The 25,000-nt window shown below is 20.0% G+C and overlaps 4 protein-coding genes across 4 annotated transcripts in view; 3 read left to right on the top strand and 1 right to left on the bottom strand.

The window, feature by feature from the left end:
* Positions 1–15,730, top strand: part of PRSY57_1022500 (dynein heavy chain, putative) — a gene marked incomplete at both ends in the record, with an annotated part of 16,977 nt that extends 1,247 nt beyond the window's left edge. Inside the window, one exon of the mRNA XM_012907814.2 lies at positions 1–15,730. This exon is cut by the window's left edge and continues 1,247 nt beyond it. Coding sequence (XP_012763268.2) covers positions 1–15,730 — 15,730 coding nt within the window.
* A 1,198-nt stretch (positions 15,731–16,928) lies between these two features.
* PRSY57_1022400 (putative membrane protein) lies at positions 16,929–18,173 on the top strand (the record flags this gene model as incomplete). Its single annotated transcript, XM_012907813.2, has 1 exon — positions 16,929–18,173. The coding sequence occupies one exon, from the start codon at positions 16,929–16,931 to the stop codon at positions 18,171–18,173; it is 1,245 nt and encodes a 414-aa protein (XP_012763267.2).
* A 1,191-nt stretch (positions 18,174–19,364) lies between these two features.
* PRSY57_1022300 (CDGSH iron-sulfur domain-containing protein, putative) lies at positions 19,365–20,318 on the top strand (the record flags this gene model as incomplete). The annotated part of the gene is made up of 4 exons (XM_012907812.2): positions 19,365–19,451; positions 19,660–19,729; positions 19,913–20,016; positions 20,223–20,318. The coding sequence occupies 4 exons, from the start codon at positions 19,365–19,367 to the stop codon at positions 20,316–20,318; spliced, it is 357 nt and encodes a 118-aa protein (XP_012763266.1).
* Positions 20,319–20,919: 601 nt separating this feature from the next.
* PRSY57_1022200 (4-hydroxy-3-methylbut-2-en-1-yl diphosphate synthase) lies at positions 20,920–23,385 on the bottom strand (the record flags this gene model as incomplete). Its single annotated transcript, XM_012907811.2, has 1 exon — positions 20,920–23,385. The coding sequence occupies one exon, from the start codon at positions 23,383–23,385 to the stop codon at positions 20,920–20,922; it is 2,466 nt and encodes an 821-aa protein (XP_012763265.2).
* Between the last annotated feature and the right edge of the window lie 1,615 nt (positions 23,386–25,000).

Here is a 25,000-nt window from a genome sequence, read left to right as displayed (position 1 = left end):
TATGTCACCTGAAAAAAAAAAAAAAAAAAATATAGATATAGATATAATATCATCTTACCAAAATGGAAACAATAACCAAGAAACTTTAAATCAAGAAGATGATATAAAAAATGAATTAGAAGAAGAATATAGCTATTTCCCATCCATAAGTTTGTATATGTATAAATTAAAGATACTTATTGAATATTTAAAAATTTATCAAACGTATATGAAACTTGAAAAAATTGAAATTCCAGGAGAAAAAGGAAAAAACCTGACAGAAGAAATACATAACATATCTAATGATTTTAATATAATAAACGAAAACTTTTTAGATATTAATCATGAAATTTTAAATGAACATGAACATATTTTTATAAACAAATATAATATTTTTGAATCTAGAGTCAAAGAATTAAACAAAAGATTAATATGTGTATTTGTATATTCTTTTGATAACGATTTAAAAAAAAATATCAAGTTATTAAATTCGTTTTTAATATTAAGAGATATACATGTTATCGAGGTAGAGCTAATAAGACATGCCTCTCTTTTGTGTCAAGATCTAAAGAAGGAGTTTATATTGGTAGATAATTTATTTATAAAAAATAAAACAATTATAGAAAACAACAAGAAAATGTTTTTAGAGAATAAATTCCAACAGGGGCAATGTGACCTTGACGGGATAGAAAATGTGATAAGTAATAATATTGAAGAGGAACATATAACCAAAAAGAATATTACAGGTGAAAATATGATAAGTAATAATATTCAAGATGATAATACAGCCAACAGCAACATTACAGATGAAACTATCCCGGATGTAAAAGCCTCAAGCATAACAAATAATATAAATATAAATATAAATAATCAAATGAAGAACAAACTAGAGATAGATAAAATGGAACGAGAAATCAAAGAAAGGTTTGAAGATAACTTGAAAAGGTTAAACATAAATAAGAATTCTCCTTTATTTTGTGAAGTTATAAATTTGTTTACATCATTATTAAAAAGAATTGAGCAACAATATTTCCCTCTAAAGAAAATAATAAAAGTATTAAAATTTGAAAATGAGAAAACTGAAGAAGTTAAACATTTATATAAAAATATAAATGAGAAAATTAGTAAATATATAAATGATGTAAGCAAAGAGTGGTTTAAAGAAACTATTGATGTTGTTAATAATTTTTTGAATGAATATATATTTAAAAAAAGGAATGATTTATTTTATGTAAATTTCCATCCTTATATCTTTATGTTTATAAATAATATAAAGAATTTTTTCTTAAATAATTTAAGTGTAAATGAAGATTGTTTACATATTTATAATAAAGCAAATACATTTAAGAAATTTATTAACATTTTAAATAATATTACTAAAAAATATAATAGTGTCTTAACTAAAACATTAGATGTCGAAAAAGAATTATTTGAAGAAAAAATGAATAATGTAAAGAATAGATTATTAAAAGGTGTAAACGAATTAAAATGGTCAGATGATAATATATATGAATATATTGAAAGTGTTGATAAAGATATGTCTGATATATATAATAATATTTCTACTCTTCATAATAATATTGTATCTATATTAAATGTAACCAGTAACTGGGTTAAGAAATGTATTATTGAAAAACGGAAAAGGAATGAAGATATATATAGTTATTTAAATAATTATAAGAATAATATGTCTATATTAAAAGGGAAATTAAATGATGATTTTAAAAATATTAATATGAATATTAAGCAGTCATATGATATTTTAAAAATAAAGAAAAATAACATCACGTGGAAAAATTATTTAAAATTTTTAAATAATATTATTATAGATAAATTAATACATTTAACGAATTTTTTATTTAATAATTTATATGATGTTATGAAATGTACAAAAAGAGATGAACAATTATTTATTATAAGAATTAATTTTATAGAAAATAAGCTTAATTTAGATTTAAAATTAACAAGTAAAAAAACATTTTGTATAGAAACAATTTTTTATAAATGGATAGATGATTTTATGAATCTATGTTCTGGTATTAGAAGAATAGATATAAAAAGTGGTGATTATTTAAATGAAATTTTATTAAGTTTAAGTATTCATTATAATAAAAATAAAATAGAAAATTTTTTTCAAAATACTATTAAAAAAAGTTATGAATATTTAGATAGTTTAACAAAATATGAACATATATGGAAAATTGATATTAAGAAGGAATTTCTTTCTTTTAAAAAAAAAAACGAAATACAATTATATCCTACTTATTTTGAATATAATAATAATTTTCAGGACTCTTTAAAATTAATAAATATTAATATTCCTTACTTATTTCCAAATGTGTTAGCATATAAGAAATTAATATTAACCTTAAAACAAGACCTTAACAAATTCTATCATTTAAAAACATATGAGCCTATAAATTTTATTTTATTTTATTCGGAAAATTTTGTAGAAAAGTTAATAAATTTTACTAAAAAAAATATATCTCTATATAGTGAATATCTTCAAAATTTTGTAAAAGATGTAGTATATTCTATTAATTCGTTTTATGAAAATGTTATAAACAATTTGAACGAAATAAGTATAGTAGATTTTTTTAGTAAAAAAGGAAATTCCAAAAAGGGAGTATTGGAAAAAGGGGAGACCAATATTGGTCTTCAAAAAGGAGAAAAAAATGTTAGACTTAAGAAGGAAGGCATTGACAATATGGATATTTCTAAAATGGATAATAATAATCAAATGAATGATGATAATAATAAAATGAATGATTTTGATGATGATGATGATGATAATAATAAAATGACTGATTTTGATGATGATAATAATAATAAAATGATTGATTTTGATGATGATGATGACAATAAAATGAATGATTTTGATGATGATGATAATAATAAAATGATTGATTTTGATGATGATGATATTAAAAAAATTGATTTGGATGATAATAATAATATTTATGACGAATCCAAGCGATATAAAAACAAGAATGCTCTTAAGAATGAAGAGAAAGAAAAAGAAAAGACAAATGCATCAAAGATAAACAAAAAGAAAGACATATTTTACAATCTAATGAGAAACCTTAGAAGCGTAAAATTGAGCAGAAAAATTATCCCATTAATTTTTCAAAAGATTAAAGAAATTATGGAAAACTTAAAAGAATTAGATATAATTATAAAATATAATGATATATTAGATAATATTGAAAAGAATAAAGAGAAAGTAGAAATACAATATAATGATATAAAAGAGAAAATATTGAAATATAAAAATAATGAAATAAAAAATATAAAATTAGAAATAAAAGATTTTAAAGAGGAATTAACTAAACTTAAAAAACATATTTTTAAAAATATACCAAGTACACCTAAAGATATATATAATTTTCCATATGAAAAAATTAATGAATTCAGAAAAAGTTTTCAAACTTATAAAGATAAACAAAAATATCATAATGAATTAGAAATTTTATTTGAAATCGATATTACTATTTTTGATGAATTAGATCAAATTGATATTAAATTAACAGATCTTAAACATTTATGGGATTTAGTAAATAGTATAATATTTTTTATAGAACAAGAAAAAAAGAAATTATGGAAAAATATTGATGTTAATAGTAATATTTATTTAATTGATTTTATATCATTATATATTAGAAAAAACTTTTTTGATTTAAAACATTTATCTATATATGAATATATTATTAAAGAATTAAAAAAATTATCTTCTATATTACCTTTATTGGTTGATTTAAATAATGAATGTATATTTGATAGACATTGGAATATTATTATAAACATATCTGGAAACATCAATAATTTGTATACAAAAAAAAAAGAAAATAATAATAATAATAATAATCAAAACAATTATATTAATAATACAGATTTATTAAATACACCATTATCTAATAATAATAATAATAATATAACATCTATTATGAGTATTCATACTTTTAATAAAGAGGAACAATTAAATTATGACAATACATATGATAATGAAAAAGAAACAAATAATAATATTTTTCTTAATAAAAATATACAAATAAAATATAAAGAATTAACTCTTCAAGGATTCTTTGATCTCAAATTATACAAACATGTAGATGCAGTACATGATGTTATTGAACAAGCTAAAAAAGAACAAAAAATTGAAAATAAAATTAAAGAAATAAATGTTATATGGAAAGAAATGAATTTTGAATTTTTAAAAAAAAATAATTATATACAAATAACTAATATGGATATGATTCTGGAAATTGTTGATGTACATACTTCTGAAATTTTGTTCTTTATTAATCAAAAAAAATTTATTTTATTTATTCAAGAAACTATATTAAATACACAAGAAAATTTAAAAAAAATTGATGAAGTCATAAATATATGGAGAAAGTTTCTGAATAAATTTGAACGACTACAACCTATCTATTTAAATTCAGAAGATATACATTCTCAACTTCCTGAGGAAAGTAAAATGTTTTTTAATATCGAAAATGAATATAAAGAAATCATACATAGTGCAGCAGAACAAAAAAATGTTTTACAAGTATGTCTTAATGAAGATTTATTTTATTTATTAAGCAAATTTTTTAAAAATATTGAATTGTGTGAAAAAGCTTTAAATGATTATTTAGATCAAAAGAAAAAAGCTTTCCCACGTTTTTACTTCTTATCTAATATTGCTTTGTTGGATATATTAAGTAATGGAAAAAATCCTTTCAAAATACTCCCTTATATAAATGATGTATTTAATGCTATAAAAACGATACAATTTAAGGAGGACCTTGTTCAGAGGGTGCCTGTGTCGGAGCTAAATGAACAAAATGAAGAAAATGATTTAGTAAAGAATGAGGAAAGAAGTGAAAAAACCCAAAACGACCAAAATAATGTTAACACAGATGATAAAATTAATGGTTTTACAAATGGTGAAACGAATGTTAACACAAATGATGCAGCGAATGGTTATACAAATGATGCCTCATATTATGGGCAAGAGGAAGACGAAACATATCAGGGTGAAAATAAAAAATGCAAAGATATCAAAACGTGTGAACCCAAAGATTATATAGCTAAAGGTGTTTATAGTATCGAAAATGAACATTTAGAATTTTTGAACGAACTTGTTTTAAAAGGAAATGTCGAAAATTATTTGAAAGATTTGGAAACTCATTTAAAAGTAACAATTAGAAGTATATTAGAAAATGCAAAAATATGTTCAGAAAATTTAGATGAACAGAATAGAGATGAGACTATGATAACAAATTATATTAGTCAAGTAGTATGTACATGTAATCAAATTATTGTAACAGAAGAAATAAATAAATGTTTTGATGAATTAGAAAATGGAAATGAATCAGCTTTTGTAGATTATAAAAAAGTATTAATTGAGAGAATTAACAAATTAATAAAATTAGTTGAAAAAACAGATGATTATAATATAAGAACTAAATTATTATCTTTAATTATATTAGATGTACATACAAGAGATGTTATTATATCATTTATAAAAAAGAAAATTTCCGATAGTACTTCTTTTGATTGGCAAGCACAATTAAAATATTATTGGGTTTATGATAAAAAAATTAATAATTATACATGTGAAATTAAATTATGTGATTTTAAAACGAAATATCTATATGAATATATAGGAAATTCAGGAAAATTAGTAATAACCCCTTTAACAGATAAATGTTATATCACATTAACACAAGCATTAAATTTAATATTAGGAGGTGCACCAGCAGGTCCAGCTGGTACTGGGAAAACAGAAACTACAAAGGATTTATCTAAAGCCATTGGAATAGCTATATTTATATTTAATTGTAGTAACCAAATGAATTATTTTAATATGTCTCAAATATGTATAGGTTTATCTCAAACAGGAGCTTGGGGATGTTTTGATGAATTTAATAGAATAAGTATAGAAGTATTATCAGTTGTTAGTACTCAAATTAAATGTATATTTGATGCTATTAAAGAGAAAAAAACCATGTTTCATTTTATTGATGATGAAATAGTATTAAAGAAAACATGTGGATTTTTTATAACTATGAATCCTGGATATGCAGGGAGAACCGAACTACCTGAAAATTTAAAAAATCTATTTAGATCATGTTCAATGATTGTACCTGATATCAAATTTATTTGTGAAAATATGTTAATGTCTTTTGGATTTATTAAAGCGAATAAATTATCTTATAAATTTGTTGAGCTATATCAATTATGTAAAGAATTGTTACAAAAAAATATTCATTATGATTGGGGGTTAAGAGCTGTTAAAGTAGTATTAATACAAGCTGGCAACTTAAAACGAAAATATGCTAACTTCGATGAAGAAATTATTTTAATGAAAGCTTTAAAAGATTTTAACATACCTAAAATTACATATGAAGATATACCTATATTTTTAGGATTAATTAATGATCTCTTTCCTAATGTTAATTGTAATATATTCGATGAAAAAGATCAAGAAAAAGAAAATGATAATGATGAAGAACATAAACAAGAACAACAAACATATATTATACAAGAAGATGAAAAAAAATTATATAAAAAGAAAAAAAATATTTATCATAATATAGATAAATATAAAAGTAGCATCACACAAAATTTTACAAATTCAAATGATAACAAAAATGATTTATTAATTAATAAAGATAATTATGAAACGAATAAAAATTTAGTCGCACATTATCAACATGATATTTGTGAAGATATTTCCCATATAGATAAAACTAAAAAGGATGTACAAATATACGAAGGAGCAAATAATGAAAAAAGTGATATAAATGAATTAAGACAAAAAAAAAATATAATATCTGATCAAAATGTTAATGAAAATTATTATATAAATAATAAAGAATATGATAAAGATTCAAATAAAATAGATAATTTAAAAGAGAAGAAATTTATGAAGGAAGAAAAAAGAATGATTATTCACAATTTTGATGATGCCATAAAAATATGTTTGAAAGAATCAAATTTACAAATAGATGATAATTTCATACTTAAAGTTAAACAACTCAAGGATTTAATGGATGTAAGACATTGTGTATTTATATTAGGAGAAGATGGGTGTGGGAAATCTAGTGTCATAGATATTTTAATTAAAAGTTTAAATAAAATAAATGAAAAATGTTTATATGAAATTATAAATCCTAAATCTATTGAATCATATGAACTTTATGGATATCTAACAAAAAATAATGAATGGATTGATGGTGCTTTATCATCGATTATGAGAAAAATGTCTAGAAATATTAGTCCATATAATGAAAATATAAAACATAAAATAACTTTATTAGATGGTAATATAGATGCTGAATGGATAGAAAGTATGAATACTGTAATGGATGATAATAAAGTATTAACATTAGTAAGTAATGAAAGGATACCCTTTACTAAAGAAATGCACTTATTTTTTGAAATCACAAATATGAAATATGCATCACCTGCTACCGTTAGTAGAGGTGGAGTTCTTTTTATTAATAAAGGAGATATTAGTTATAAATTATTTATAAGTTCATGGATTAATTTGTTAAATAATAATATCGCAAAAACTGAATTTTATTATCTATTCAATATTTTTTATTCACAGAATATAGACATGTTAAGAAAACAATGTAAATTTGCTTTTGATCTTTCAAACTTAGATATTGTAAAATCTATATGTAATTATATCGATTATTTCTTGTATAAATATGAAAAATATATTAATGAAGTCATAAAAAAAATCGAAAACAAACAAAATGAAGAAATAAACTTTATGAAAAATGAAAATAATAGACAAAACTTATCTAATTCCAATACGAAAAGAAAAGATAAAACAACAAAAGATAAAGATACAAAAGAAATAAATGATATTCATAATATAGATAAAAAAAAAAACAAACAAAAAGAATCTCAAAAAATGGACAAAAAAACAAATTCTTTCAAAGATAAAATAATAACAAATGATAAGGAATCTAAATTAAAACTTCAAAAAAATATAAATCATGTAGATGATATAAAAATGAATACAAAAAATTTAATACATAATGAAGAAAAAAATATAATAAATAAAATTAATTATAATTATGAAATATTAAAAGATTATTATAATTGTTTTTTTATGAACTCCTACATGTGGGTAATAAACAATTTGATAATAGATGATAAAATTATGAATTCCAAAAATATATTTAGTAACAATATTAAAAGTAATTTAAAGGTAAAAATGGGGAATGACTATTGTTGTAATTATATATATAATATATATGAAAATAATTGGAAACACTTGAGCGAATATTTAGATGAAGATATTTTATTTCTTCAGAAATTAAAATGGAAAACTTCTGAGATGGAAAATGAGGAAAAGGGCTATGAAAATGAAGTGCTACTAGAGGGTGATGAAGATGACAATATGGATGACACACATGATAATATGGATGACACACATGATAATATGGATGACACACATGATAATATGGATGACACACATGATAATATGGATGACACACATGACAATATGGGTGATACACATGACAATATGGATGAAAAGAAAAAGAAAAAGTTAATAAAAAATAAGAAAAAGAAAAAAAAGACAATTAATAACTATATTGAAAATATGTTACCAAATAATTATGATGATATATATATAAACACCATAGAATTAATAAGAATTGAAAAAATGATAAAATATTGTTTAGAAAGAAATCAAGCAATATTAGTATATGGAAATAATGGTACAGGAAAAACGAAATGTATTAAGAATAATATAAATATGAATATTGAAAAGTTTACTCATACAATTATAAGTATAAATTATTATACTAATTCATTCGTACTACAAAAAATCATAGAAAATAATGTGGAAAAAAGAAATACAAGAACCTATGGTCCTCCTAATCAAAAGAAACATATATTTTTTCTAGAGGATTTAAATATAACTGCCAAAGACAATTGTGATACTCAACAGACATTAGAATTTTTAAGACAATTATTAACATATAAATTAATATATGATAGAGATAATTTAGATGAAAAGAAATTTATTCATGATATATCCTTTATAGGAACTATTAATAATAATACAAACAAACTTATAGATAAAAGAATTCAGAATAAATTTAGTATAATAAATATTGATGATATAAGTATGAAAACATTTGAAAATATATATAAAATAATATTAAAACAACATTTACTTAAATTTGATGATTCTATAAAATGTTTATTAAATAATATTATATCATTTTCTTATGATTTATATACTAATATAACAGAAAATATATCATTTAATTTGTCTAATCTAGCTCCTCATTATTTATTTAATTTGAATGATATACATACAATATTTTATAATATAATAAAATGTACTAATCCAGATATATATAATAATCAATTTAAATTTCTTATGATTGTATTTCATGAAATGCAGCATGCATATATAAATAAGTTAATATCTGATGATCATATAAATATTTTTACTCAATTATTTAATAAATTAGTTCAGCAATATTTCCCATTCTTTAAAGAAGATTTTGAAAAACATATAGATGTGTTTGATAGTACTAATGAGCCACATAATGTTGAACATGGTCAGGATATTACATCTAATAAGTCTTTAACATTTCATGAAAATGATAATGTTGATAATGATACATATAATAATAATATGGATAATGGCTTCAAAAATGACAGAAATGTTAATAATAATAATAATAATATTGATGGTGATGGTGATGACCATGGTCATGGTGATGGTATTAATGTTAGAACCGTTGAAAAAACTCATTTAGACATGTCAAATAATCTAAATAATTCAAATGATAAAGACAATATTATTATGAAAATGAAAAAAAGTAATAATATTAACACAGATAGTTACAACAACAATAATAATAATAATAATATTAATGTGAAGGTAAAAGAAAAAAATTTAATATATGATTTAAACAAAAACATTTTTACATCTTTTATATCTATTAGAAATGGATTAGATAAAATGTATCTAAATGTAAAAAAATTTTATGTATTAAAAGAAGTATTAACAGAAAAATTGAATGAATATAATACTACACATGTAGAATTACCATTAGTTTTATTTGATTATGCAATTATTCAAATATGTAAAATTTGTAGAATTCTTGATTTTAATATATCACATTTAATGTTGATTGGATTTGGAGGATCTGGAAAACAATCTTTAATAAAATTAAGTATATTTATTAATTCTTTAAATTTATTAAATATATCAACAAATAATAATTATGATGTTAATAATTTTAAATCAGATTTACAAGAATTTCATTTAAAATGTGCCATAAAACCAGGAAATGTACATGTCTTATTATTGAAAGAAAATGATATATTAGATTCTTTTCTTCCTTATATAAATGATTTAACATCAACTGGTTTATGTAATGATTTATTTACAAAAGATGAATATTTAGGTATATTTTCTTCTATACGTAATCAAATAAAATATTTAAATATAGGAGAAAGTAATGAAGATGTTTTTAATTATTATATTAATAAAATAAAAACAAATTTAAAAATTGCTATCACTCATTCACCTATTAGTAATTTATACAGGGATCGATTAATTAAATTTCCTTCATTTCTTTCTAATTTTTCTTTTATTTATTTTTTACCATGGCCATATGAAGCTCTTGTTAATGTATCGAATAAATTTTTAAGTGATATAAAGATCAAACAAGATCTGAAAAAAAAAATTTGTGAACATATGGCATATGTTCATACAAGTACTAATGAAATGAATAAAAAATATTTAGAACAAAAAAATAGATATAATTATGTTATTCCTAAAACCTTTTTAGAATATATTTATTTTTATAAGAATTTGTTAAATGTCAAAAATTTTGAAATTGAGAAATCTGTAGAAAGATTAAATAAAGGGTTATTAGCCCTAACTAGTACTAGAGAAAATGTTCAAGTGTTACAAAAAGAAATTGAAATAAAAATTACTAACATAGAAGAGAAAAAAATTGAAGTCAATGAAATATTGAATAAAGTAAAAGAAGCAACTGAGGTGACAAATAAAGAACAGCAAATTGTTAATGAAGAGAAAAAGAAAACAGAAATATTTACTAAAGAAGCTATAGAAATACAATTAAAAGCAGACAAGGAATTAAGTGAGGCTTTACCTATAATGAATAAAGCTAAAGATGCTGTTAATTGTATAACTAAATCAGCTATTCAAGAATTGAAATCATTACAAAATCCTCCAAAAGAATGTCTAGATGTTACACATGCTGTTTTAATTGCATTAAAAGAAATTAAAAATTATTCTTGGAAATTTGCTCAAAAAATTATGAATAATCCTACTCAATTTTTAAGTAAGTTACAAAAATTTGATGCAGAAAATATGGATGAAGAAACTGTAAATTTATTAACACCTTTTATTCAAAAAAAATTCTTTAATTATGAGATGATGAAAACCAAATCTTCAGCTTGTGCCTATTTAGCTTTATGGTTAGTAAATATAGTAAAATATAATGAAGTATATAAAAAAGTTAAACCTTTAATGGATAAATTACAAGAAGCAACTAACAATAAAAATAAAGCACAAGAAAAATTAGATCAATTAGAGAATAAAGTAAAAGAATTAACAGATAGTGTTGAAAAATTAAGAAGAAAAATGAATGAAGTCAATGAAGAAAAAAATAATGTAATAAAAATATATAATGAATCAAAAGACAAATTAAATAGAGCTGAAAATTTAGTAAATATGTTATCTGATGAATATTCAAGATGGTCTGATGAAATTGCTATAATTAATTCTAATAAAAAATTCATATATGGTGACTGTTTATTACTTTCCTCCTTTATAACATATTTAGGAGTTTTTTCAAGTTCTTTCAGAATAAAATTATGGAAACATTTATGGCTAGAACATATAAAAAATAGTAATATTCTTATTAATAATATTACATCTCCTATTGATATTATGGTTCAAGATATACAAATAGCAACTTGGAAAAATGAAAAATTACCTGAAGATATAATAAGTATAGAAAATGCATTAATTGTTAGTACTTGTTATAGATGGCCATTATTAATTGATCCTCAGTTACAAGGATTAAAATGGCTCAAGGCAAAAGGAGGAAATAACATTACCGTTCTTCAATTTAATTGTGAACATTTTATTAAAAAAATTAAAAATGTTATATCAAAAGGGGGATATTTAATAATTGAAAATATTAGTGAAGAAATTGATAATGTTATTGATGGATTATTAAATAGGGAATTTATTAAAAAGGGAAATGATATATATATAAAAATTGATAATGAAGAAATGTTATTTAATTATCCTAATGCTATAAATAGAATTGATAAAATCAAGTCTTTTTTTGAAACTAATATTAATAGTAATACTGCTACTACTAATAATAGTAATAATAATAGTAATAATAATAATAATAATAATAATAATAATAATAATAATAATATTACTATCAATAATAGCGGTGCCTCCCAAATAAACAACACAAATAATGATAACAACAATATTACAATAGATAATCAAAATAATTATGGTAATGAACCAGGAGATTCAAATAAAAATTATCATAAACAAAACTCACAAAATATGAATAAATCCTTTTCCAGCGAAAATTTATCCAAAGTTAATTTTTTTAATCTCATTTTACAAACTAAACTAAGTAATCCACACTTTAAACCTGAAGTCAATAGCCAATGTACCTTAATCAATTTTAGTGTCACTTGTGAAGGATTAGAAGAACAAATATTAGCTATAATTGTAAATATAGAAAAACCAGAATTAGAAAAACAGAAACAAATATTAGTAAAAAATAGAAATGAATATAAAATCATATTAAATAATCTAGAAGATGAAATATTATATCAATTATCTACTGTTGATTCAAAAACAATTATAGATAATATTTCATTAATTAATAGTTTAAAAACTACAAAAGATACTTCTATTAATATACAAAAACAAGTTGCAGATTCAATTAATACAGAAAATGAAATTAATAAAACTAGAGAATTATATAGAACTCTTGCTAATGAAGCTTCTATTGTTTATTTTATTTTAATACTTATGCATAATATTAATTATATGTATCAATATTCTTTGGATTCTTTTATTAATCTACTATTAAAATCTATTGAAGTTGTTAATAGTGATAGTATGAAAATGTTATCTAATAAAAACTTAGATAGTCAAATATCAAATAATAATAATAATATGTATGATGATGATGATAATAATAATAATAATAATGGTGAACATAGACATTTACAAAAACATGATGACAAATATTATGATTCTAAAATATATCTTAATGATAATGATGAAAATAATAACAACAATAATGATGATAATAATAATAATAATCATAATATTAATAATGTGTATGATGAACATATGAATAAATTAATTATATCTTTTAGAAAAACGATATATTCGTGGATTAATAGAGGGTTATTAGAAAAAGATAAACTTTTATTTAATTGTATATTTGTATTTAAATTATTAGAAAAGAAAAAAATTTATGATAAAGATTTTAATATGGATTATCTAAATTTCTTTTTAAAACCTCCAAGAGGTAAAGGTGTTACAGAAAACCCATTAAAAGAATGGCTTAGTGATGATTGTTGGGAAAATATTTTAATATTATCCAAATTTAAAGAATTTGAAAATTTATCAAATAATATTCATATAGATGCACAACATAAATTTAAACAGTGGTGTTCAGAAATCCAACCTGAAATATGTAAATTACCTTTAGAATGGAAAAAATTAAATAATTATTCTTTCAAAAAATTATTAATTATTAGATCCTTACGACCAGATAGAATAACAGTTACTTTAGAAAAATATATTAAAAGTATCTTACCAAACAGTGAAGAAATTATGGAGAAAAAAAATTCTTTTGTTGACACATTAGAATCTTCCTATAATTTTATGGTTAATTCTACACCAATTTTATTTATATTAACACCTGGTTCTGATTTTATAAAATATGTAGAAATATTAGGAAAAAAATATAAGTTCTATTTAAACCAAAATTTACATGTAGTTTCCTTAGGACAAGGACAAGAATCAATTGCTTTATCAAAATTAGAGTTATCACATAAAGAAGGCCATTGGATTGTTTTAGAAAATATACACTTAATGGCAAAATTTAATTTAATTCTAGAAAATGTAATAGATAAATATGCTACTGAAGGCTCACATCCAAATTTTAGATGTTTTTTAACATCAGAAATAACAACAAATATTCCTATCAGTATATTAGAAAGATCTATTAAATTAACGAATGAAGCTCCTACAGGTTTTAAAGAAAATTTAAAAAGAGCATTTACTTTTTTTTCACCAGATGATTATGAAGAAAAAGATTTAAGAACCAAAAATATATTGTTTTCATTATGTTATTTTCATTCTATAATTGTTGAAAGAGCAAAGTTCGGTTCACAAGGATTTAATATAAAGTATCCATTTAGTTTAAGTGATTTAAGAGATAGTGCGAAAGTCCTTTTTAATTATTTAGATAATCAAAATTCTATAAAAGTACCATGGAACGATTTAAAATATATTTTTGGTGAAATTATGTATGGTGGGCATATTGTTAATGATAAAGATATGTTGATATGTAAAACATATTTAAATTATTTTATGAAAGAACAATCATTAGAAGGAATGCAATTAATACCATTCTCTAAAAATATACAATTATTTAGTCCTAATAATTATTCTTATGAAAAAATTTTAAAATATATAGATACACAAATAATATTTGAATCTTCTATTTTATATGGTTTAAATCAACATGCAGAAATGAATTTTAGAACAAATGAAAGTATTAAATTATTAAAAAATATATTAAAATTAAAACTTAAAGAAACATCAACCTTTGTAGAAGAATTAACAACTGGTGAAACTATGGAAAATAAAACATCAAATATTTTATCCGAAATATTAAGTGAAATAGATAATATCTTTTTTAATGTGGAAGAACTTATGAAATCTATACCAGATGATCAAATAACTCCTTTACAATATTTTCTATTTCAAGAATGTACTTTAATGAATTCTTTAACTAGTGTAATGAAAAATTCTTTAAAAGAATTGAATTTAGCTATTAAAGGTGAAATTAATATGACAAGTAAAATCGAATCTCTTATGAATGCATTATATAAAGATAAATTGCCAGAATTATGGAAAAATAATTCTTATTCAAGTAATCGAAATTTATCATCCTGGGTTAATAATTTGAAAGAAAGAATTGCTTTTCTAACCGAATGGTTTAATGATCCTTTATTAACACCTAAAGTTTTTAATATATCTTTATTATTTAATCCAAACAGTTTTTTTAGTGCAATTAAACAAATCTTATCGAGAAATGAAAAATGCGAATTAGATAAAATTATTATGCAAATTGAAGTAACTAACAAATCTTTAAATAATATTCATTCATATCCTAAAGAAGGTGCTTATATTTATGGTTTATATTTAGATGGAGCAAATTATGACGTAGAAAAAAATACCTTATGTGACTCTTCGTCAAAACAAAAATATTTCTTAATGCCAGTTATACACTGTAAACCAATTGTTAGCATGGGAAAAATAGATACAGACGTATATGAATGTCCTGTATACAAAACCTTGTCGAGAGGACCTACATATGTAACAAATATAAAGTTAAAAACCAAGGAAAGTTCAGAAAAATGGATCTTAGCAGGTGTTGCATTGATTTTGGATATAGCAGATGATTAAAAATGTGAATATAAAAAAAAGTAAAATAATGAAAGACATTCCTATTTCATTTGTGTTAAAAGTATGATGTTTTTTTTTTTTTTTTTTTGAGCAAATGGTACATATATATATATATATATATATTTTTTTTTATTTATTTTCTCATGTATTTTTTATGTATATAAAAGGAAAATTAATTTTTTTTTTATTATAATTTTAATTTGTAGAATTAAAACTTGCATTTTTCATATATTCTATAAAATAATATATCATTTCATACGTAATTATATAATAAATATATTATTATAAATTAATATTATTTTGTCTTAATTCTTCTTTATATATCTCCCTTTTTAATAACGTATAAAGAAATATATAATATATATTACATATATATAATTATATATATATATATATATATAATAATATATGAAAAAAAAAATTCCTCTTTTTTTGAACTACAACAAAATAAAATATATATAAATTCACTATTTTTTTTTTTTTTTTTTTTTTTTTAATTATATTAAACATGTATAAAAAAAATTGCCTTAAAAAGTCTAATAAATATAACCTTTTATTTATTATTATTTTTTTTCGTTCCACATAATATCGAATATTTAAATATTATATATATTTATAATATATATATATATATATTATTTATATTTTCATCCAATTATTATATATTTTTGTATATAAACTTTTATATATTTTACTTAACATTTTTTTTTTTTTTTTTATACATTTCTATAAGTTAAAAATAATGTAAAGAAAATAAAATCACTTTTTTTTTTTTTTTCATTTTTCTTGGGTGTTCATGCGGCTAGCTAAAAATTTTCTTTCTTTTCTTTTTTCTTTCTTTCATTTTTTGTTTCATCTTTTTTTTATATACTTCTAAAATAAATAATGCATGTTAAAAAAAAAATATATATGTAATATATATTATATATATATATATATATATATATATTTGTATGTATATATGTTAATATATTTATATTAAGAACAAATATTTAAAAATACATAAATATATATATATATATATATATGTATTCATTTTCTTATTTAAATTTTTTTCATGTGTTGTTCCATATATAAAGAATTGTTTATATATTGTTATTAAAAGTATGTTTTAAAAAAAAAATTATATATATATATATATGTGACAATATATTTTATTGTTTTTATTATTATGTAATAAAAAGAGATTATTTAATAAATGAAGATGGAGGATGTTGAAATAAAACAAGCATTATTCAAAAATGAGAATAAAATGAAAGGAGAAAAATGTACCATATGTAAAAGTAAATACGGGAAATTCATAAATGCATTTTTAACATGGGAAATAGTTTTATTAATTGTTCATATATTAATATACTTAGTAATAATATATAAATTTTTGAAAGATGGAAAATTAACATCAGGAAATAATATGCTTTTTAGATCATATTATAGTGCTGGACATTTTACACAAGGTTTCTTGTTTGTTCTACTCTTAGTACCATTTCATTTTAAGAAAAGAATTGTCAAATATTTAATTAACACATCATCTGTACAAATGTGTAATAATGGAGAAAGCGAAATAAAAGAAAGTTTTGATGATATAGAAAAACATAAAATCAATAATTATATACAAGATGGAGACAAAGAAGAAGAAGAAGAAGAAGAAGAAAAAAAAAAAAAATCATCTGAAGATATTAAAATGATGATAAGTAAAGGAAATAATACTACTGATAAAAATATGGATGACGAATTAACAGCTATCAATTCAGATTTAAATGAATTAGAAAAAGAAAAATATTTAAATGATATGAATATAGGAATGAATAATGAAAATAAAATTGAAGCTAATGATGAAAATATAATAAATTCATTAAGTGAATCATTTATTAATAAATTAGTATTTTCTTCTAATACCCCAAATCATAAAAAAAAAGAGATTCATTATTTTTTTTTATGCGCTAAATTATTTTCTTTAAACCGAATGAATTTTCTTTTTGTCATAAAATATGTGTCTACCTTCATACTCATGTTCGCATATTCATTATATAATATAATCAAAAGAAAACTCCGTTATAAATATTTTTATTATTCATCTTATTATATGAATTCTTTTGATTTTGCTGCAGGATTATTAGCAGGAGGCATCTTTGTTTTATTATATGGAATTATCTTTTTTTGTATTAAACTATATAATAATACAATTAAAAACAAAAACAAAAATTTCCATTTTTATGATAATTATCCATTTATAAATGATGTTAAATGTATATGTGATGAAAATATAAAATTAAATATAAGAAATAATCCATACCTAAAGAATATTGCCATAAACTATTTTAATTCATATTATAATTATAAAAATCTTCTTTTTATAGGTCAAATGTTTTTGGTTATTATATGTATTTTTTCTTTTATTTTTTCTATTACTTCTATTTATGCCTTCGAATTAAATAGACAATGATATTTAAATATATATATATATATATATATTTATTTATTTATTTATATATTTATATGTATGTATTTTATTTTTTCCGTTTTGTTTATTTAATTTTCTTTTTTTTTTTTTGTTAAAGCTTTTATATATATCCTATAGTAATTAAATGGAAAAAACGAATAATTTTTGAAGAATATATATATTATATATACATTATATATATATTTTTTTTTATATATATGTTATATAATTAAAGTTTTTATTTATTTGTTTTATTTTATTTTATTTTATTTTATTTTATTTCATTTTTTTTTTTTTTTGTATTGTAATTAACACTTTTTATATTTTGTTTATATATATATTTTTTTTTTTGTGTATTTATTTGAAACAGATATAAATTTTTATATTAAGAATTTGTAAATATTAACTTAAGAATATATATATACAAATTTGTTTTTTACACAAATAGAATATATTAAAATACATATATATAATATATATGAGGAAAAGTTCTGAAAACACATCAATCCTTTTAAATTCATTTTTGCGTATAAATATATTTAAGGTAGAATATATATAATATATATATATATATATATATATATATTTTTTTATTGACATACATAATTATTTCCCTTTCATAATAACATTTATATAAAAAAAATAATAATTTGTATTCGTAATATTTTTAAAATTATTTAAATTGTTCATTATAATATACATACATACAATAATACATATTATATATAAATATATATATATATATATATATGTATTTTATGAAAATTTTATATTCTTCGAATGAATAAAATAATTAACAAATTATGTGTATTTTTTAAAAGTCATATTATATTATATTATATATATTTACATATTATTATAAATAATAAAAATTTAAACTATCTCATGGAAATCATATTTAAAAAAAAAAAAAAAAAAAATTATTGAAAAAATATGTAGAATATAATTATATATATATATATATATATATTTATTTATAAGTATAAATAAAAAGCACATCACTTGAAAATTTTAATACACATTAAAAGGAAAATTTATAAGAAAGGAATAAAAGAATTTAATTTCCCTAAAAAAAATAAAAAACTGTATGTATATTAATACATACATATATATATATATATATATATATATATTATAAACTGTTTGAAAATAGTTAAATATTTATAAAAATATATATATATACAAGAAGAAAAAATGAGTTGGCAACAATGGTGGCCTCATGACCCAGTAGTAAAAACAGATTTAGTTGATCCATATCTTGTGAAAGTAGAAAAAAAAAAGGTATAATATAAAATATAGTAAGAAGCATATAATATGCACATATATATATTTGTGTATTCCAATTATAATGTACTTAAAATATACATAAGAATATCTATGAATAATATATTATTTGGAAAAAAAAAAAAAAAAAATTTATTCTTAAAAAAAAAAAATGTAGCATTATCTTAAATAATGATATTCATATTTATTTTCATATAAAATACAGGTTTATTGGTATTGTTCTTGCGGAACAAGTAAAACTCAACCATGGTGTGATGGATCACATAAAGGAACAAGTAAAATAAGAAAATTATATAAAAGAACAAATATATTATATATATATTAATGTATGTTCACATATATGTACTATATTTTAATTCTATTTTTTGTCACATATATATATATATATATATATATATATATACATCATTGTCTTGTCTTTTCTTTTTTTTATTAATTAAAAATTTTATTTTTTAAAGGATTTAAACCAATGATGTATATTCCTCAAACAAGTGGATATAGACTTTTATGTGGATGTAAACAAAGTATGCATTTACCACATTATGATTTTGCGGATTTATGGGTAAATATATATATAAATATATGGAAAATTATGTGTTTTTTTTTTTTTTTTTAAATAAATATTAGTAAATCTTTTTAAATATATATTCTTTGATGTCTAATTATTGATGTTTTATATGTATTAAATGTATGTTACATAATTTGTTATATATTTATATTTTTGTTAATAATTATTTTTTATTTTTATTTTTATTTTTTAAATTTAAGGTTCGAGCAAATAGAAATGTTCCTAAAGCAGCTGCATTTACATATGTTGCACTTTTTTCGTTTGGTATCATGACATCATGGTTATTTCACCCTTAAAATAAAAGAACAATCTTCTTTTTTTTTTCAATATTTTGATTTAAACAATTATTTTTTGTATATATATATTTTTTTTCTTTCAATATTTTGGTTTAAACATTTTATTTTTCGTATCCTTTTCTTTTCTTTTTTTTTTTTTCTCATTCAATATATATATATATATATATATATATATTATTTTGTTTGTTTTATTTATTTATTTATTTATTTTCTCCTTTTCCATTAACATATATATAAAAACAGATATATAATATTATTTATTTTGTAAATACTTTTAAATTATTATATTTTTACTTTTCATATACCAAAAATAAATAAATATAAATATAAATAAATAAATAAATATATATATATATATATATATATATTTAACAAGTTGTAAGAATGATTATTAAAACATTGTTCTTGGTATTAGTCTTTTAAAATAACAATAAAATGATATTATTATATAATACACATTTTAATATTATGTATGCATTATAAATATTACTTCAAAAAAAAAATATAAAAAAAAAATAAAATTTTAAAAGGAAAAATACATCGAAAAATTTATAATATATTATATATACGATAAATAAAAAAATAAATGTCCATATTCAATTTATGGATCTTTCCATTTGTTATGTTTTTTAATTAATTCTATTAATTTATCACAAGCTTCTTCCTCAGGTATATTTCTTTCTACTAACTCTTTACCATAATATAAATCAATTTTTTTAGGTGCACTACCAACATAACCAAAATGTGCATCTGCCATTTCTCCTATGCCATTAACAATACATCCCATGACTGCAATTTTGACGCCTTTTAAGTGCCCTGTTAATTTCATAATTTTTTTAGTAGTTTCTTGTATATTAAATAAAGTTCTTCCACAAGATGGGCAAGCTATATAATCTGTTTTAAATAAACGTATTCTTGTATCTTGTAAAATATTTAATGTTAAAAATGAATTTAATGCAACTCTGCTCAAAAGTCTATGAATATGTTTATTGTTTCCCTCTTCCTCTACTTCTTCTTTTTCATCATATTTTGTTTCTATCTTTTTTTTATTTGTAAGAACATCATTAGTTACGTTAACAATAAGACCATCCCCCATTAAATCCATCAAACAACTTCCTGCATATAATGTTGAATTAACTAATATATCATCATAATTGTCTGAATTAATATCAACATAATGTATATAAGGTATATTTATATTTAAGGATTGTAAAAGTTCATTTATTCTTCTGGTTATTAATACATGTTCATATATGTTATCTGATTTTAATAGAATGAATAAAGGACGAGGATTTAATTCTTTTATTTTTTTTATGGTTTGTATATCTTCTTTTCCGTTTAAAATTAATCCATATCCTTTAGAATTACTTAATTTAATATTTTTTTCTGAACTGTTCATAATATTTTTTATATCCACATAAAATAATATATTATTATTATTATTATTATCATTATTTGGTTCCATTTTTTCTATAAATTCTATATTATGTGGTTCATATTGTACTACTATATTAATTCCCACCTGCATTAATTTATCCACAGTTTTTTTTCCTAAATTTGTTATATTATGAAAATCATTTATAATAACCATATCAGTTGTTTGGGCTCCCTTTTTCAAATTTCCATTTGAATCTACTTCTAAATTTAAATCTTTAAAAATTTGAAGAGAATCTTCTAACTCTTTTATGGTTACTACATTACCTATAGTGCACTCTTCATGTAATACATTATTATTTTTTTCTACATTTCTTTTTTTTATATTATTAAAATTTCGATAATTTTCTTCAAAATTTAATAGGTTTTTGGTATCCATTTCATTATTTTTTAATTCATTATCTTCTTTAAAATTTTCATTATAAAATATTCTTTTCTTTAAATTTTCAATTAATTTTTTACAAGGAGTTAACTCTTCCCAAGGATCTTCTGTTAAAGATATACGAATGGTATCTCCTATACCATCATATAATAAAGATCCTATACCTAAATAAGATTTTATTCTTCCATTATCACCAAATCCTGCTTCTGTAACTCCTAAATGTATAGGGAACATCATATTTCTTTCATATTGTTTAGATACTAATAATCTATAAGATTGTATCATAACATAAGCATTAGAAGCTTTCATAGAAAAAACAAGATTGTAAAAATTGTTTTCAATACATAAATCAGAAAACTCAAAAGCCGATTCTACCATACCTAATGGTGTATCTCCATAATATGATAATACTCGAGATGAAAGAGATCCATGATTTGTTCCAATTCTTATTGCTCTATTTAATCTTTTACATTTTTCAATTAATGGTACAAATTTTTCTTTTATAAATAATTTCCCTTCATCAAATTCTTCTTTAGTTTTATAAACTTTATCTATCCATTTTTTTCTTCCATCAACATAATTTCCTGGATTCACTCGAATTTTTTCAAACACATCAGCTGCCATTAAAGCTATTTTAGGATTAAAATGAATATCTGCTACTAATGGGATATTTACATTTTCAGATAATAATTTTTCTTTAATATGATAACTAGCTTGTGCTTCTTGAACTCCTTGAACAGTCAACCTTACAATGTCAGCACCCAAATCTTTACATTTTCTAATTTGATATACACATTCTTCTACATTTCTTGTATCACAGCTAGTCATAGTTTGAATAGCTATTTTATTATTTCCTCCAATTTTAACATTTCCAATAACTACTTCTCGTGTTGGGAGCCTTTTATATTTTTTAGTACATTCACAATATTTTTTTATATTTTGTATGATATTATATTTTTCTTCATCTTTTAAATTTTTATATTCCTTTTTTGAAGGATTCCCTTCTTCATTTAGTAAAGAATATAAAAAATCACTTTTATTTATGGTATTCCTTTTGGTAATATGATAATTTTTTTTCTGTTGGCTATTTTTTTTTATATTTAGTAAAAAAAGAAAGAATTCCTTTTTTCCATTTTTCTTTGCTTCTGCAAAAAATATGTTTACATTAGAAATTTTAATAAATAATTTTTTAATTTTTACATGTGAATAAAACAGTAACATAAAAAGAATCAGTCTTTTTATATAACTCATTTTGGTGGTTATTCAAGCATTATGAAAAAAAAAAAATAATAATAATAATAATAATAAATAATATTTATATGTTGGAGATGTATACACATATTTAATATAATTATTTTTTTTATGTTACAATTTTAAATCATATATCAAATATATAATATTATATATATATTATATATATATATATATATATGTGTGTAAAGAAAAATGAAAAAAGATAAGAAAATAAAAGAAAAGTGGTAGTCTCCCTTTTTATATTAATTCATTTTTAATTGGGTTCTCATAATTCTTTTTATTTTTTTCCACATTGAACTATTTATATATCCATTATCATTATAATTTTCCAAAAAGTATATATGTATATAATTGATTAATTTTTAATAATCTTATTTATATATAACTTGAAATAATTGTGATTAATAGTTTCTTCTTTTTTAGAATCTCCCTGTATATTTTATTTACACTTCAATTATATAAAAATACCTTTAGATGATTCCATTATATATAATGAGAATTTGATAACACAAAAAGTAATATATAGTTTATAAATGATTAACTGAAACTTTTCAATATGCTCATTTTTCTTTTTATTAAACATATTTCTTAATTATATGGATATATATATATATATATATTTTATAAGTTTAAACACAAGAATATTATGATATATATGTGCACTAAATCCAATATGTTATTATTACTTAAAAATAATATTCTTTCTTAGCAAAAATTATATCAAGGGATAAATAAAATGAAAAAATTAATTTTAAACAAATAACAAAGAAGATATAAAAGAAAAAAAAAAGAAACTAAGAAATTTTCATTTTTTTATTTATTATTATTTTTATTTTTTTTTTTTTTCCTTCTTTAAAAATAATTTACTTCTATTATAAAACGAAATATATATTTATCGTTATATGTATATTTATAATCACATTTACATCTTATATATTTTCCGAATAGATGTATACACATTGTTATGGGTAACTATTTATATAACCCGAACCATATAAAACGAATAAGTTTGTATTAATTTTCCCATTTTTAAATCCAAAAGAAAAACATACCAAAATAAAAAATACAGATTTAAATAATTTCCAACAATATTTTTTTTAATTATATGTATATAAACATATAATTATATATAGTATATATATATATATATATATATATATATATATCAATTTGTGTTCTATATATTTTTATGGGAGTATTGTGTTCCTTTTTAAAAGCATTATATATATATATATATATATATATATGAACATGTAGATGATTAATTATTCTTTTTATATTTTTTGTTCATGTAATATTCTTTTATTATTGAGTATACAAATATATAATAAAACGATTTTTCCTTATATATATGAAAAAAATATAAATAAAAATTTGTCCCTTTTATATTTTTATTTATTCTTCTTTTTTATCATAAATTATGTATATATTTCATTTATATCAGCATATAAATATATATTTATATATTTAGTTTATATACAAAAGGAGAAATATATATATAATACGTCAATAAATTATGTTATCTTTTTTTTTTTTTATTCATTTCCATTCTTTATAAATAGAGGTAATTTGTTCGAGAAAAAAAAATAAATATTTTGGAGAAGCCAACAAA

This window comes from Plasmodium reichenowi, chromosome 10 (assembly GCF_001601855.1).
Source record: "Plasmodium reichenowi strain SY57 chromosome 10, whole genome shotgun sequence".
In the NCBI taxonomy this organism is placed as follows: Eukaryota; Apicomplexa; class Aconoidasida; order Haemosporida; family Plasmodiidae; genus Plasmodium; species Plasmodium reichenowi.
Note: the sequence above shows the minus strand (reverse complement) of the source record. Positions and strands in the feature narration are given on the sequence as shown.